General features: G+C 47.2%; 2 protein-coding genes across 5 annotated transcripts in view; one reads left to right on the top strand and one right to left on the bottom strand.

The window, feature by feature from the left end:
- Positions 1–14,640, top strand: part of KCNAB2 (potassium voltage-gated channel subfamily A regulatory beta subunit 2) — a 384,406-nt gene that overhangs the window by 137,762 nt on the left and 232,004 nt on the right. The gene's annotated exons all lie outside the window — the stretch shown is intronic.
- Positions 1–14,640, bottom strand: part of CHD5 (chromodomain helicase DNA binding protein 5) — a 62,305-nt gene that overhangs the window by 25,958 nt on the left and 21,707 nt on the right. For all 4 annotated transcript variants that reach the window (XM_083752365.1, XM_083752367.1, XM_083752368.1 and 1 more), the window contains exons 13-25: positions 14,096–14,227; positions 12,566–12,677; positions 11,983–12,174; positions 11,289–11,489; positions 8,931–9,068; positions 8,276–8,397; positions 6,962–7,135; positions 5,432–5,573; positions 3,861–3,992; positions 3,322–3,439; positions 2,188–2,312; positions 1,280–1,511; positions 533–658 (exon numbers count right to left, since the gene is read on the bottom strand). In XM_083752365.1, the coding sequence (XP_083608491.1) occupies positions 533–658; positions 1,280–1,511; positions 2,188–2,312; positions 3,322–3,439; positions 3,861–3,992; positions 5,432–5,573; positions 6,962–7,135; positions 8,276–8,397; positions 8,931–9,068; positions 11,289–11,489; positions 11,983–12,174; positions 12,566–12,677; positions 14,096–14,227 (1,946 nt within the window). The remainder of the gene's footprint in view (positions 1–532; positions 659–1,279; positions 1,512–2,187; positions 2,313–3,321; positions 3,440–3,860; positions 3,993–5,431; positions 5,574–6,961; positions 7,136–8,275; positions 8,398–8,930; positions 9,069–11,288; positions 11,490–11,982; positions 12,175–12,565; positions 12,678–14,095; positions 14,228–14,640) is intronic.

Here is a 14,640-nt window from a genome sequence, read left to right as displayed (position 1 = left end):
TGTGTGAAAAAGGTTACGATGCCTGGGGCTTTTTAGAAAAGAAAGGTGTGAGAACAAAAAGGTGCATAAGATCATGCGCAGGAGAAAGTGGGTGGGGGGAACTTCTTCTATCCCTCATTTGACATCAGAACTTAATGGGGCCATCCTGAGCTTTGAGAGGTTCAGGACAGACCGAAGAAACTGCATCTTCACACGGCACATAATTAAAACTGTGGAACTCACTCCCACAAGAAAAAGTGTTGGCCCCCAACCTGGGAGGCTTCAAAAGAATGTTAGATAAATTCAAGTTGAATAAGGCGATCCGCAGCTACTAGTCTCAAGGGCTATACTCTGTCCCATTTTCAGAGGCTGTAGGCACTCAAGTTCTGCTGGTTGGCTTCCCTTTGGGGTATCTGGTTGGCCATGGGGAGAATAGGAGGCTGGATAAGAAGGGCCCCCTTTGACACCTTGTCTTAGCTTCTCACGTACAAACTCCAGAGCAAAAAAGGAATGTCAGCATTGGTGGCCTTTGTGCCTTCTGTCCTTCACATACCTGGAGGAGCAGGGCCATGTTTTTTCTTCATGCCAGGAGCCACCGTCCCACCTTTGGAGGTTGGTGCCTCCATGAAAGGGGTCATGGCCTCAGGTATGCCAATTTTCTGGGCCTGAGATATCATCCCTGGGAGCGAGGAAAAAAATGTGAGTGTTACATGTTACTAAGTCCAAGTAAAGCTTAATTGGCTGAGGTGTCTAGAACCTTGGTTCTTCAAGTGTTTGAGGTGTCTAGAACCAGAACCCTTTGACTGGTTGAGCTATCTAGAACCTGGATCATTCAACTGCCTGTGGGGTCTAGAACCATTGTCCATCAACTGGTTGAGGTGTTTAGAACCTGAGCCTGTTGACTGTTGAGGTATCCAGAACCTGGAACTTCAACTGCATGTGTCTAGAAACTTGATCTTTCAAGTAAGTGAGGTGTCTAGAACCTTGGCCCTTCAAATACAGAGATAGAGTAATTCACAGATGGCCCCAGGCTCAATCCTGGACATCACGTAGGGCTGCAAAAGACCCCCATCTGCAACACTAGGCAGCTGCTGTAAGTCAGTGCAGACAATACTAAGCAAGCTGGACCAACGGCCTGGCTAGGTATACGGCAGCTTCTTATGTTGGAATGGGACTGTGACTCAGTTGCAGAGCACCTGCTTTGCATGCAGAAGGTTCCAGATTCCATCCATGGCTCCCCCATCACTGCCACCCTTCCCCACTCATGCATGGAACCTCAAGCACAGCCATGCCATCTCACCCTCAACGTCGTCCTTGAACAGTTCCTCTGTGCCAAACTTCAGGATGTCATCCAGCTCTTGTTTCGTCATGGAGCCAGACTTGGAGCCAAGGCCCGGGCGCACCACCAAATGCGTCAGCATCATCTTCCTCTTGGCCACTTGGGTGATGCGCTCCTCAACGGATGCCCTTGTCACAAAGCGGTAGATCATTACCTTCTTATTCTGCCCAATCCGATGGGCTCTGCTGAAGGCCTGGATGGATGAACAATGAGATGCTTCAGAATAACATGGAGGACCCTTCATGGAGGAGAAGACTATTAATGACTCCTAGCCACAATGGCAATGTTCTACCTCCATGGTTGGAGGCAGAAATCCTTCTGAACACTGGAAGCCAAAGGAGGGGAGAGGGCCTTTATGCTTGAAAGCTCAAATATAATGTGGAAATTAACAGTTATGGAAACATTGGGGAAATGGAGTTGACCGCTGTGTGAATGCAGCCTTAGTCATGCGAACACCCCAAATGAACAAATTATTTCAGCAACTTCATTTTTCAGCCATCAATAAAATGAGGAACATCTGGAGCAAATGCTGAAGCAAAGGAAAAACAGCAAAACAAAAAGAAAAACCAGCCAGCAGAACATTTCCTTGTGAAAATGGCAGTGGGCAGAGAGGGGAAGAAGGAAAGATTTATACAAGAGGAGAAGGAGGAGCGAAGTCAGAAAAACAGGCATGCATTTCTAGGAAACACCAGCAACTTGCTTTGGAGCCAGGGATGGGGGGAGCTTTTGAGGGACCCTAGCAAGATTGGTAGGGGGTGGGGAATGAGGCGAGGGATGCTAAGAGGAGGGTGGGAGGTTGGGAGATGGCAGGTGTGAGCCTTTTACTCCGGGGGTTACAAAGGCAGCAAGGGAGAACCGACGGAATTAACCTGAATGTCATTGTGGGGGTTCCAATCAGAATCGTAAATTATGACTGTGTCGGCTGTTGCAAGGTTAATGCCCAAACCTCCGGCTCTGGTGGAGAGCAGGAAACAGAATTGCTGAGCTCCGGGTGCTGAGGATGACAAAATCGACAAGGTTGTGGGGTGAGGGTGGGGAGAGACGAGAGGGGTGGGGAGACAGAGAAGTGTCAGGGTTAGTAACTGACTTCAAGGGGGGGTGGGGAGAAGACAAGATCAGTTAGTGGCAAACAAAGAGGGGTGATCCAGAAGCAGGCAGGAGAGAAACAGTCAACCTGAGCACCCTTTTCTGGGGTGTTTATAGAGCCCTACCAGAGCTGGCTAAACTGCTCCATCAGTAGTAGAAGCAAATTCATTTTGTGTTGGCTTAAGTCCATCGTTTTCAAGTTGTGGGCCACAAAGGAAGGACTAGCATGCTGTGAGAAGCAGATAAATGGAGCAAGGAAAAGCTCTAGCAGTCCAGAAGCCTGCAGACGAGACCCTGCTCTGAGCTCGCCTCCTTCTGATCTGGCAATCTAGCTTGTTCAGCCCCCAACCGGCTGCAGCTAAAGGAAGGAATTGCAGAAGGACCAGGGACATATAAGTAAATGAAACTGTGCCAGCCAGGGGGAGCCCCCAGGGAACCAACGCAGCAGGAGAGGTAGCTCTTTAACCAATGGAAAGCTGGAATGAAAACTGTGCTAGTCCATGAGAATTAAGCTAAATAACATGAGTCCCCAACCCTTTTTGGCCATTTGGATAACAAAGAAACCACTTCATCCTATGTATCTTTCAATGGAAAGATATCAAATCCTGCAAACTTTCAGTGGCTTTGAGCTCCAGCTGGTTCCCCAGCATTCATTCATTCATTCATTCATTCATTTCATTTATATCCCCCCTCTTTTCCTCCATGGAGCTTAAAGTGGCTTACATGGTTCTCCCCCTCCACATTTAATCCCCACAACAACCCTGTGAGGTAGGTTCAAGGCCGAGTGGGGATTTGAACCCTGGTCTCCCTGGTCACCCGCCACTCTAACCACTACACCACCACTGCCTCTCCACCAGCCACCTGCAGGCCAGAGCAAGACCTGCGTCTTGAACACGGAAAAGCCAAAACTGAAGTACCATTAAACCTGTCGATGGCTTCCTGCCTCAGTCCTCCAGTGATGCCGCCATCAATCCTCTCATACTTATAACCCTCGTATTCCAAGAAATCTTCCAACAAGTCAAGCATCTTCGTCATCTATTAAAAAATTAAAATAAAATCATCAGACCATGAGCGAGTGCACCACCTGAAATAAAAAGAAACAATTAAAGGTCCATTTAAGCCCAAAGTACTCGGAAACAGAATACACTCTATGGCAGCCCCAGGATTCCCCTGTGAAAACAATAGGAAGGTAACTGCACGCTGGTATACAACTCTGAAACATTTATCACTTCACTCCCACAATTTTTCTTGGTCAAACAAGTTGTTTTTTCCTTTTCTTTCTAGACTCAAATAACACTAAAATGAGCGCTAAACAAGCCTCACGTTCCCAAAGTTTTCCTGAAGTGCTTTCACATCATGCAGAAGAACAAATAAGATGCAGAAATTAACAGTTTCTTTTGGGAAATGGAATAAATGGCCGTGTGGATGCAGCCTTTGCTGCTCGACCTATTCGCACCTGGGAGAAGATGAGCACCCGGTGGCCACCATCCCTCAGCTTCTTGAGCATCTTCTGCAGCAGCATCAACTTCCCAGACGACTTCACCAGCGAGCTGCCGTCGTAGGATCCGTTTGGCAATACCGGAGCTTCCTAAGAGCAAAGGGAAGTGAGTGGGGTATGGCTAAGTCCAGCCTGCAAGGGAACAGCTCCTGCACGGCACATGACCTCTTCTAGGAGGCCGCTGGGTGAACAAGAAGTGTCTCCAGAGAGATTGAGCCACACCCGGTCTTGGATGGACCAGTGGTCTTGCTCAGTCTAAGCCAACTCTCTGTGCTTGAGTCAGTCATGCTTCTGAATACCAATTGCTAGGAGCCACAAAAGGGGAGAGGGTTCTTATGCTTGGGTTCTGCTTGCGGGCTTCTCTTTGAGGTAACTGCTTGTCCCCTGTGAGAACAGGATGGTGGACTAGGTGGGCCACTGGCCTGATCCAGCAGTTTCTCCTTATGTCCTTACGTTCTGAATAACTTAAGAGGTCCACAAGAAAAAAATCAAAAATCCACAGTAGTTAGAACCCACCAAAATGTCACAGGAATGTCTTCGCAAATGACAATATTTTATAATGCTGACTAAACAGATAAACACACTGTTTACATCCAACAGCAGTCCTACTCAGAGTAGACACATGCAATTTAATGGGCATGGTTAACCTGGGCCCAATTAAGTTCAGTGGGTCTGCTGTGAGTAGGACTTAGCAAGAGACAACCCATTTTGTTGGTTGCTGGCTTAAGATACTGTGAGTAAAAAATGCATAGAGTTCTTAAGCAAATGGAATAAAGAAAATAAAAGGTTTATGGGATATATTATGCTTCTGCAGTTGGAGGCAGTAATGAATAACAGTTGCTGGAAGCCACAGGAGGGGAGAGGGCTCTTGTGCTCGGATCCTGCTTCCTGAGTGCCATCTGGGTGGCCACTGTGAGGACAGGATGCTGGACTAGATGGGCCATTGGCCTGATTCAGCAGGCTCTTCTTATGTTCTTATGAAAGAGCAAAGTTGGGTCAAGGAGTTCCCCCACCTCCAATGGTGAATCTGATGAGAGTGACCTCATCCAGAGCAAGCAGACCCCTTAACACTGGGTTGTTGGGTCTCTTGGCCAAAAGCAACTCTGCCTTGGCTGGAGTAAGCTTCAGACCTTTCGTCCATGTCCAAACCACCCTTGACTCGATCCAGAGGTTCAGAACCTCCCCAGACTGAGATGGTGAAGAGAGACAGAGGTGCACATTGGTGACCACCAACTCTGATTCATACAGAGGAGCCCCACTGCGGCACTTTTATTAAGTCCATCTGGACTCCCTCGGGAGTGACTCTCCTTCCTTGGAGGTTTTTCAGCAGCGGTTGGATGGCTATCTGTCATGGATGCTTAAGCTGAGATTCCTGCATTGCAGGGAGTTGGACTTGATGACTCTCAAGGTCTCTTCCAACTCTATGATGGGCAACTGCCTAGCAAGCCCACCCACCCAATGCACTGAACTGAGCTCCAGTTTGGAGCAAAGGTGCGGAGGCGGAAGGCACGAAATAGAAACAGACCTACCACAGCCGCCACGGGGAAAAGATATGGATGGTTACAACACTTCTTGAGATCCATCATGATATTGAGCAGGGACACCTGGTTGCCTCCACCTTTTGAATTCAGAGCCTCAAAGTTCCTTGTCAGGATTAACTTGTAGTATTTCCTGTGTGAACACAAGCGGGGAAGGGGCATCTTAGTTAAGGGGCTTCTGGGCTTCCCATGGAAGCTGTAAGATTTCCATGACTCACAAGGGGCATGCTAGATCCCCACCCAGCCACAAGCAAAATAAAGACTTGGGTGCCTTCCAAGTCTACAATTCTATGATTCTGTCTGAGATCCTAGACACACTACCCTGCAGTGAACGGGGCAAGGAGGGGGATATGAGCATTTCCCTAGGCAATCGTATACCTCTACAAAGCTACCAGGACTTCCTCAACGGGTTGTGATGCTTTGCATATGTTTCTGGAGCTTGGAATGAAAATCACACTCTCCTGCCACGAAGAGTGAAAGGGAGGGGGGCTAAAACACAAAAGAGAACAAGAGTTTTGGGGTAGCAGCTGTTAAGAAGCAGCCCCACAGAGCAGGAGGGCAGTGGCCTTTGAGGGAGCACATGGGCTTCCCTGCTTCCCATCTGCTCAACCTGTAAGTAGACAAGGACACAACAAGTCCCTAGCACTCTCTCTTCCTGGAAGAAAAATGATGGCAAACAGGCTGTCTCTGGAATGGCCTTCCAGTGGGGGAAGAGGGAAGTGGAGGCCCTGTGTGTAAAAGGCTGGCACCATCGGCCTTGGGAAAACTAGTGAATGTAGCTTGGGGGATCACCACCACCCTCCAAGGCCCCTCCCCTTGTTACATTTTTGAAAGTTTTTTGGGACATTTGGGGGGGGGGGTCAGCTGAAAGTGCTGCGTCCTTTTTGAGGGGGTGTTACTCGCTTTTCCAAACTTTTTCTCTGCTCAGAGTTCTCACAAGATGACACTATTATTCTAATTGCAGGTCGTGCACCATGCTTGATGCTTGTGTCATGCTGTCTCTTAAAGACATGTGTGTATCATGTTTTGTATCACATTATATTTGCCACAAGTGAATGCTTTAATGATTGGTTGATTTTTTTATAAACAGTCTACTCTGTTTTGACAGGCCTGTGACTGTATAATAAATGATGGATGAGTGGAATGAGTTTTCTGTCAGTGTTTCACGTGTGTGTTTTTTGTGGAGGGTGGGAACTTGCAGGTATTCTCACATTCCCTTTTCCACTACAAGTCTGAGGACAAGGACTGTTGTAGAAGTCACTATGGACTTATATGGGAGCTTTTTCCTGCTAAAGAGCATGATAAAATTGCCAATAATAATAATAGACACACCCACCATTTCTCTAACTATGGTAATGGATCAGTAAAGGTGGGGGTCCACATGCAGATGAAACATGTGGCCACCAGGACCACTGCAAATAAAAGCACCCCACCTGCCCCCCAGTTTCCAAGCTGAGGGCCATAGGGCTCAGTCACTGTGCTATGGCCTGGCCCAGCAGGTCTTGCAAGGAGAGAACTCACTTCTGCATCTGGCTCAGCTCCACCCTGACAATCAGCTCCGTCTTGGCAGGCATGTTCTTAAACACATCGGCCTTCAGCCTCCGGAGCATGTGAGGTCCCAAAAGGTCGTGCAGTTTCTTGATCTGGTCCTCCTTGGAGATGTCTGCAAACTCTTCCAGGAAGCCCTCCAGGTTGCTGTGGAACAGCAGAGGATGGATTATGGAGCAGCCAGGGCTTGGCGAAGGCAGCCAGGGTGCTCCAGCACAGCAAATGCCACCCGCTCTGCCTGCAGGACGCGTCTTGCACAGCGTCATTGGGTGGCTTCAAGGCAATGTCTGGAGAATGTCCTGTTGCCAGCTGGCCAGGCTGGAGCTCTGGGCAGCCATACCTGAGCGCAGGTTGGGAAGGGCCGCTCTCCGGCACGTGGACGAGCCACCAAAACAAGAGCTGCAGGTGGCATCTGGTAAACAGAGACTTAAATACAGCAGGAAGGCAGCCCTGCGAGGTTGGCCAGGCAAAGGGGAAAGACGAGGATTTACACCAAGCCCAGTCACTTCAAAGTCTTCATGCAGACCACCAACCAACCACAGGCACATGCACAGTCCCAAACAAAGCATAAGGTGTGGCTTCAGCCTCAAGCTACGGTTTGTTCAATGGTCTGCCACAGAGCAGCTTTCCCCAATATGGTGCCCTTCAGCTGTTTGGGAACACATTTTCTATCAACCCTAGCTTAGGGATGATGGGAGTTGCAGTCCAAAATAGCACATTTGAGGAAATCTGTTTTGGAAGGTACATGAGGAAGGGCATAACTTGCAGCATTTGGGATTTTTTTTTAGTTTAAAGTGAGGAAGAGGCGACATGATGGAAGTTTATAAAAAATTATGCGTGGCATTGAGAAAGTGTTCTTTCTCCTCTCATAACACAGCGACTCATAGACATCCAACGAAGCTGAATGTTGGAAGATTCTGGACATTTTCTAAAAAGTGCTCCTTCACCCAATGCATAGTTAAGACTATGGAACTCACTGCCACATGAGGCAATGCCGGCCACCATATTGGGTGGAATTAAAAGAGGATTAGACAAATTTGTAAAGGAAAAGGCTACCGATGGCTACTAGCCACAATGGCTATGCTCTGCTGTCACAGCTGGAGGTAGCAATGCATCTGAATACCAGTTGCTGGAAACCACAGGAGGGGAGAATTGCTCTTGTGCTTGATTCCTGCTTGCTGGTTTCCCATGGGGGTATCTGGTTGGCAAAAGCGAGAACAGGGTGCTGGACTAGATGGGCCATTGGCCTGATCCAGCAGGGGTCTCCTGATGTCCTTAAATACTCACTTGAACCTCTCTGGCGTGAGGAAGTTGAGCAAGTGGAAGAGCTCCTCAAGGTTGTTCTGCAGAGGCGTCCCGGTCAGAAGCAGCTTATAGTCGATTTTGTAGCTGTTGAGCACCCTAAAGAACTTTGGAGAAAAGGGGAGGGGTTGACAGAGAGCATATGGCAAAGGATCTGGGCAGTCGAACCATCACATAATTTTCCATTCAAAGAGAAGCCAATGACTACTGACCCTCCTAACCCATGTGATGTGATGCAGGATTAAGAGGCTGCTCTGGAAACTGGTGCCCTTGGAAGGTGGTGGACTCTCCTTCCTTGGGGGCTTTAAAGCAGAGGTTGGATCACCATCCTTCAAAGATTCTTTAGCTGTACCTCCTGAATTGCAGATGATTCTTGGGGTCCCTTTCAACTCTACAGTTCTATGGTTCTAGGAGGCAATGATCTACCTCATTTGGAGAGCGATGTTCTTGTTGGCTCCTCTTGGGACAGGTAACCTTGTGTCTCTTTACACATTCCCCAAACCAGCTTGTTCTTGCGCAAAGTCAATGTGGTGCCTCCAATTTTGAGTCCAGAAAGGAGCTATCAGCAGTTCAGGAAACACATCTGTCATTCAACCCCTGCACCAAACTTTGCCAATCTGCCCTGAAAAGGTGCACCTACCTTGGACTGGTTGTTCTTCAGTCTGTGGGCTTCATCCACCACCAAGCATGCCCACTCAATGGATCCCAGAATGGCCTGGTCAATAGTGATGAGCTCATAGGATGTGAGCAAGACATGGAACTTGATCTGAGCTTCTTTCTAGAGGAAACAAGGAGAGAATGTCGCCAGCAAGAGAGGCGTGATCTGGGGAGAGGCCCAGAGCTCAGAGCACACCGGCTTTTCATGCAGAATGTCCCAGGTTTATTCCCTGCCACCTCTCATTACAAAGAGCGAATAGAAGACCTCTTCTTTCCGCTGAGTCTAGAGTGCCACTACCAATCAGAATAGGCAAGATGGAGCTATGTGGGCAAACATTCTGCCCTGGTGCAAGGCAGCTTTGGAGGTTCCATGATGGCCCTGGTTCACACACAAAGCTAAGCCAGCTTTGGTTCAAGCCGAACTATGGTTTGCTTCAACATATAGACCCGGCCCTTGCAGACTACCCATGCTTAGTTTTCTGCCCAACAAACCATGATGTGACGCTATCGTTTGTTGCAGGCTTATGAACCGGCAGCTTGTTTTAACTATGGTTTGGCATAACAGAGGTTCAATGGTCATCTGTCATAGATTCTTTAGCTGTGAGTCTTGCTTTGCAGGGGGTTGGACTAGAAGGCCTTTGGGGTCCCTTCAAACTCTAAAAAAAAATTCCCAAACTGTAGCTTGTTGAGGGTGATGAGAGTTGTTAGGAGATCTCCTATTCCCTGCACAGAGCTACAATTCTCAAAAGTTCCCCGTGAAGGGTGAAGGATTATTAAACCACTCTGAGAGAATTTTTTTTAAAAAAAAGAGTTGAAAAAGATGCTCAAAATCACCATAGAAAAGAAAGCAGAGGCGTATTTACTACGTTTATTAGGGAAGGATATCCCACAGGAAAAGAAAACAATCTTTCTATACGCCACAGCAGCCGCCAGAATAGCTCTTGCCAATAAATGGAAAGGTGAAACAATACCCACAAAAGAAGATTGGATATGTAAATTAAGTGAATTTGTAGAAATGGCAAAGTTAACAGCAGTCATAAGGCTCCAGACAAATCAAAAATTAAGATTAGAATGGCAATGTTTTGAGGAGTATATGGAAAAACACTGCTCTAAAGAGAGTATGTTGATATGCATGGATTAAGTATGTAAAGTATAAGAGAGAACAATAATTGGTAATGGCTATAAGAGATGTATTATCCAAAGAATGGACTGATAGTATTTAAATTTGAGCTAAAGGAAGTCGAATCGTGGGGGAGGGAAGTCACGGGGGTACGTAGGGTTTATGTTTGCAGGGTAGGGGGTACATATATTTTCTCTAGTTTGCTTTTGTATTAGTATTTGTTTGTTTACTTCATTTTAATTTTCTGTATCATTTCTTAAGAAATAAATAAAAATTAAAATATAAACCACTCTGAGAGTTTGTAGCTCTGTTAAACTGCAGCTCTCTGAGGGGAACTGGGGTCTCCTAAAATTTCTTAACAGCTCTAACAAAATATAGTTCCCAGGATTCAGTCGGGGGTAAGCCATTACTGTTCAAAGTTGTATGATACTGCTTTCTGGTGCAAATGGGGCCTAAGTTGGCTATGCCTAGCCATTTCTATGGGTCTCCTCTGTGCATAGCTGTCAACTTACAGATTTGAAAATAAGGGACCAGCAGCCTCAAAATTAAGGGATCGGCAGCCAAAATAAGGGATTTTCCGGGCACAGGTATGTTCGACTTCTGAGCCCCTCCGAGCCAAAGGCAGAAAGCCCAGCCAGCAGCCAAACAAAACCTCAAGCGGTGGTTCCCACAGCGCAGCAACCCAGCAAAGGGGATGCAGCAAGGAAAACCACTGTCACCTCTCCGCTGGGAAGCACTGAGCAAAGGCGAGTCCCCAAGCAACGCAGCCGATTTGATCAGCACAAGGCATGCAAGTTCCACCCCCCAGTTGTTCTTAGACTCCTTATTGGGTGAGCAACGCAGCCAAGCAACACAGTTGGAGCCTCCCTCCTCCCTGGCCAGCAAGGAGGGAGGGAGAGGATCTGCTTCCTTTGAAACCCGGGAAATTTAAGGGACATCATCAATAAGGGACAGCAGCGGGAAACGGTGCTGTGATAAGGGACCTTCCCGCCAAATAAGGGACGGTTGACAGCTATGCCTCTCGGTAGAACTACTTTTGATACAACTATGTCTGGCATCTCCAGGGAGGGCTGGGAAGAACAATCTACACCTGAAACCCTGGCTGCCAGCCAGTGTCAGGAATACTGAGCTAGATGGAGCAGTGGTCCATCATGACATAAGGTAGTTTTCTATGTTCATAAGCATGTGATGCTTGCTCACTCCCCACCAACCAGTGCTCACCTTCATCCGAAAAACTTTCTTCCCGCTGCGGATGGCGTTGTCCTCAAAGGAGAACTCGTTCTCGCGAATCACAGACCGGCTCTCCTTGTCCCCCGTGTACGTGACCACGTAGAATTCGGGCGCCCACATCTCAAACTCCCGCTCCCAGTTGATGATGGTGGAAAGGGGGGCACTGACCAGGTACGGACCCTTGGAGTGGCCCTGTTCGGGGAAAGAGGGGTGTTTCTGTGCAAAGGGGAGGGATTTCCCCATAAACAACCTCCTTGCAAAGGAGTCCAAGTAAGGAAGAATGGTTGTGGGTCTGTTTAGCTTGTATGAGAGATGACCAAGAGGGGCTATGATGGTCATCTTTAAATATCTGAAGGGCTGCCCCACGGAAGATGGAGCAAGCTGATTTTCTGCTGCTCCAGAGGGGAGGACCTGAAGCAATGGATTTAAATTGCAAGAAAGGTGATTCCAACTAAACATCAGGAAGGACTTTCTGACAGTAAGAGCTGTTTGACGGTGGAATGGACTCCCTTGGAAGGTGATGGACTCTCCTTAATTGGAGGTCTCTAAGCAGAAGTTGGGTGGCCATCTGCCAGAGATTCTTGAGCTGCGATTCCTGCATTACGCAGGGGGGTTGCACTAGATGGCCCTACAATTCTACGATTCTGTGGTTCTAGGTCAGGGATAGCACAAAAGAGACTTCTACCTCCTTGTAAAGGGAGTAAAGGTACACAATGGTCTGGACAGTCTTTCCGAGACCCATCTCATCAGCGAGGATGGTGTCCGTTCCCTGCGCCCAGGAGAACCGCAGCCAGTTGAGACCCTCCAGCTGATAAGGGTGCAGCGTCCCACCGGTTGTATCAATATACCACGGCTGCTTGTCGAATTTTACTGTGGGCTGCAGGGGAAGGAAGAAAACAAGGCATGCCATTAAAGCCGTCAAGCAATGGGAGACATTTCCAGTTGACTCATCGCTTTTTTAATAATAAAAAAAGACGGGTATGCAATTGAATCTTCCATTGCTTCAAAATGCAACTGCTAAGGGCTGATCTTTCTTTCCTTTGCTTAAAACCAAGCAGCCAGCCCTTATGACTGCAATGGCATTCCTGATGTTGCGCAGCCAATGCCTGCTGAACTCTGGGAAGCAGACCAAAAGGGGAGAAAGAAAGTGTAAGAAGCTTTCAGTAACCACTTTTAAGGGGGACAAAATGCCATATAGGAAACAGAAACGTGTACGAGGAGGGGGTGGGGAAACAAGCTCCCCCCCCCATTCCGGATCCCAAACGTACATCCACAAGAGGCGATTCTGGAGGCCTTTCTAGTTTCTCATCATTGAACTTCTTCCCTTTCTTGCTCAGCCTCTTGGCAGTCTGGCTGCTCTCCTCTCCCAACATCATCTCCCTGCAAGGGAATCAAACACAAAAGTCAGTGTGGTGCAGGATGCCGCCTTAGACCAAGTGATTCCTGCACTGCAGGGGGGTGGACTGGATGATTCTTGGGGTCCCTTCCAACATTACAATTCTATGATTATCATTTTTGTCAAACCAGGCTCTCCATAGTTCAGGCAGGGGTCTTTTTCACCTGGAGATGATAGGAATCAAACCTGGGACCTTCTGCATTACAAGAACCTGGGACCTTCTGGATTACAAGCACTGAGCTATGAAAACTGACACCCACCCACCAGAGACATGACATATCTGTTTGCAAAGCCAACTTGGGCTGATCTCTTCGGCCTCTTGCAACAACCACAGAAACAACGATGGCATCTCAGATTAAAACTCAAGGACGTTTGCAAGGGATCTTTGCCAATTTGAACCCAATGACAAAATGGACATAAACACAGACTGCGGGATTGGGCACCTCTCTAGCCCCTAGCTGTAAGAGCCCTGGGTTCAATATACTGAAATAAGACAGGGCTGGCTAAGCTGCTGGGGTGGCATGGAACATCCATAAACACTCCAGCTTCTCCTGGTGAAAGGTGGAAGGGCAAAGGGGCTGGTTTAGGGAAGGAGGACAGAGGAGGGAGAGCTAGTGCAATGATAGGTGTGTAGTATGGGAATGGAAGAGGGAGAGCAAAGCTGGATGTGGAACTGACACAGAAACAGAATCTATATATCCTCCATTCTCTGCTCTTGTTTTTATTATGTTTTTAACTTGTATTTCTGTGTTGTGAATCGCCCTGAGATCTCCCGATGAAGGACAGTATACAAATTTAATAAATAACAACAACAACAACAACTGAGAAGTGTTTGAGCTTGCTTTTCCCTCCTCCTTCCCATTCTTTTTTCCTCTTGCGTCATGTCTTTACACTGTGTGTCTGAGGACAAGGGACCATCTTAGCACTGATTGTTCTAAGCCACTCTTAAGGTAGGCTTGCCATATTTCAAACAGTGAAAATTGGGACGGAAAAGTTGTTTGCAAATAAATAATAACTGCCATTTCTGAGCTATTTTAAGGGGAAATTGGCAAAATTGGCAAGCCTACTTAAGGACTTTTTTGGCTAAAGGGCAGGCTATAAATCCCTTAAGCACATGAAGAAGAATTTTCTGGTGGTAAGAGCTTTTGGGCAGCGGAACAGACTCCCTTAGAAGGGGGCGCCTCTCCTTCACTTAAGTTTTTTAAACAGAGGTTTTGTGGCCAGCTTTCGGGGATTCTTTGGCTGTGATTCCTGCATTGCAAGGGTTTGGACTAGATGGCCCTTGGGGACCCCCGTCCAACTCTACAATTCTGTGATTTTATTCTCTGATTATCTGAATGCATTAGGCCCCTGGCTGCCCTCCCCGTATCAACGTATGCTGCACAATGCCTCACCCCCTGACCTGTGATTCCAGTATTGCTGCTTGAAGTTCTCGTAGTACGGAATGTCGATTTCATCCACCTCCCAGGTGCACTGATCATATGGCAGGTCCTTCCACTTAATCAGATAGTGGACATCTCCTTTCTTGTCAAAGCTGGGAAGCAGAAGACACAGCTGGTTTTTCAAAGCAGAGCCACAAACCTGCCCCCAGTCCACCAATGAACAGTATTTCAGGATTCAGATTACATGTTCTAGAAGTAGGATTAAGAATCTTCTGTTTAGTATATATCATGTTGTGCAGATATTATTTTATGACATTTGTGTTGTATGTTGCAAACCTCCCTGTGGTTTTCTGACAAAAATTGGTATAATAATAATAATAATAATTATTATTATATATATATATATATATATATATACACACACACACACTATAATATAGAAGAAATTTTGTTAATTAGATCCACATCTTTTTCATCTGACCCTGTTTTCCTTTTTAAAAAAGACTAAACTATCTTATATGCAGTTGCAGCTAATCCACCAGATCCCCAGATATAAGACTGATAA

This window comes from Podarcis gaigeae (genome assembly GCF_964106915.1).
Source record: "Podarcis gaigeae genome assembly, chromosome: 8".
Classification (NCBI taxonomy): Eukaryota; Metazoa; Chordata; class Lepidosauria; order Squamata; family Lacertidae; genus Podarcis; species Podarcis gaigeae.
Note: the sequence above shows the minus strand (reverse complement) of the source record. Positions and strands in the feature narration are given on the sequence as shown.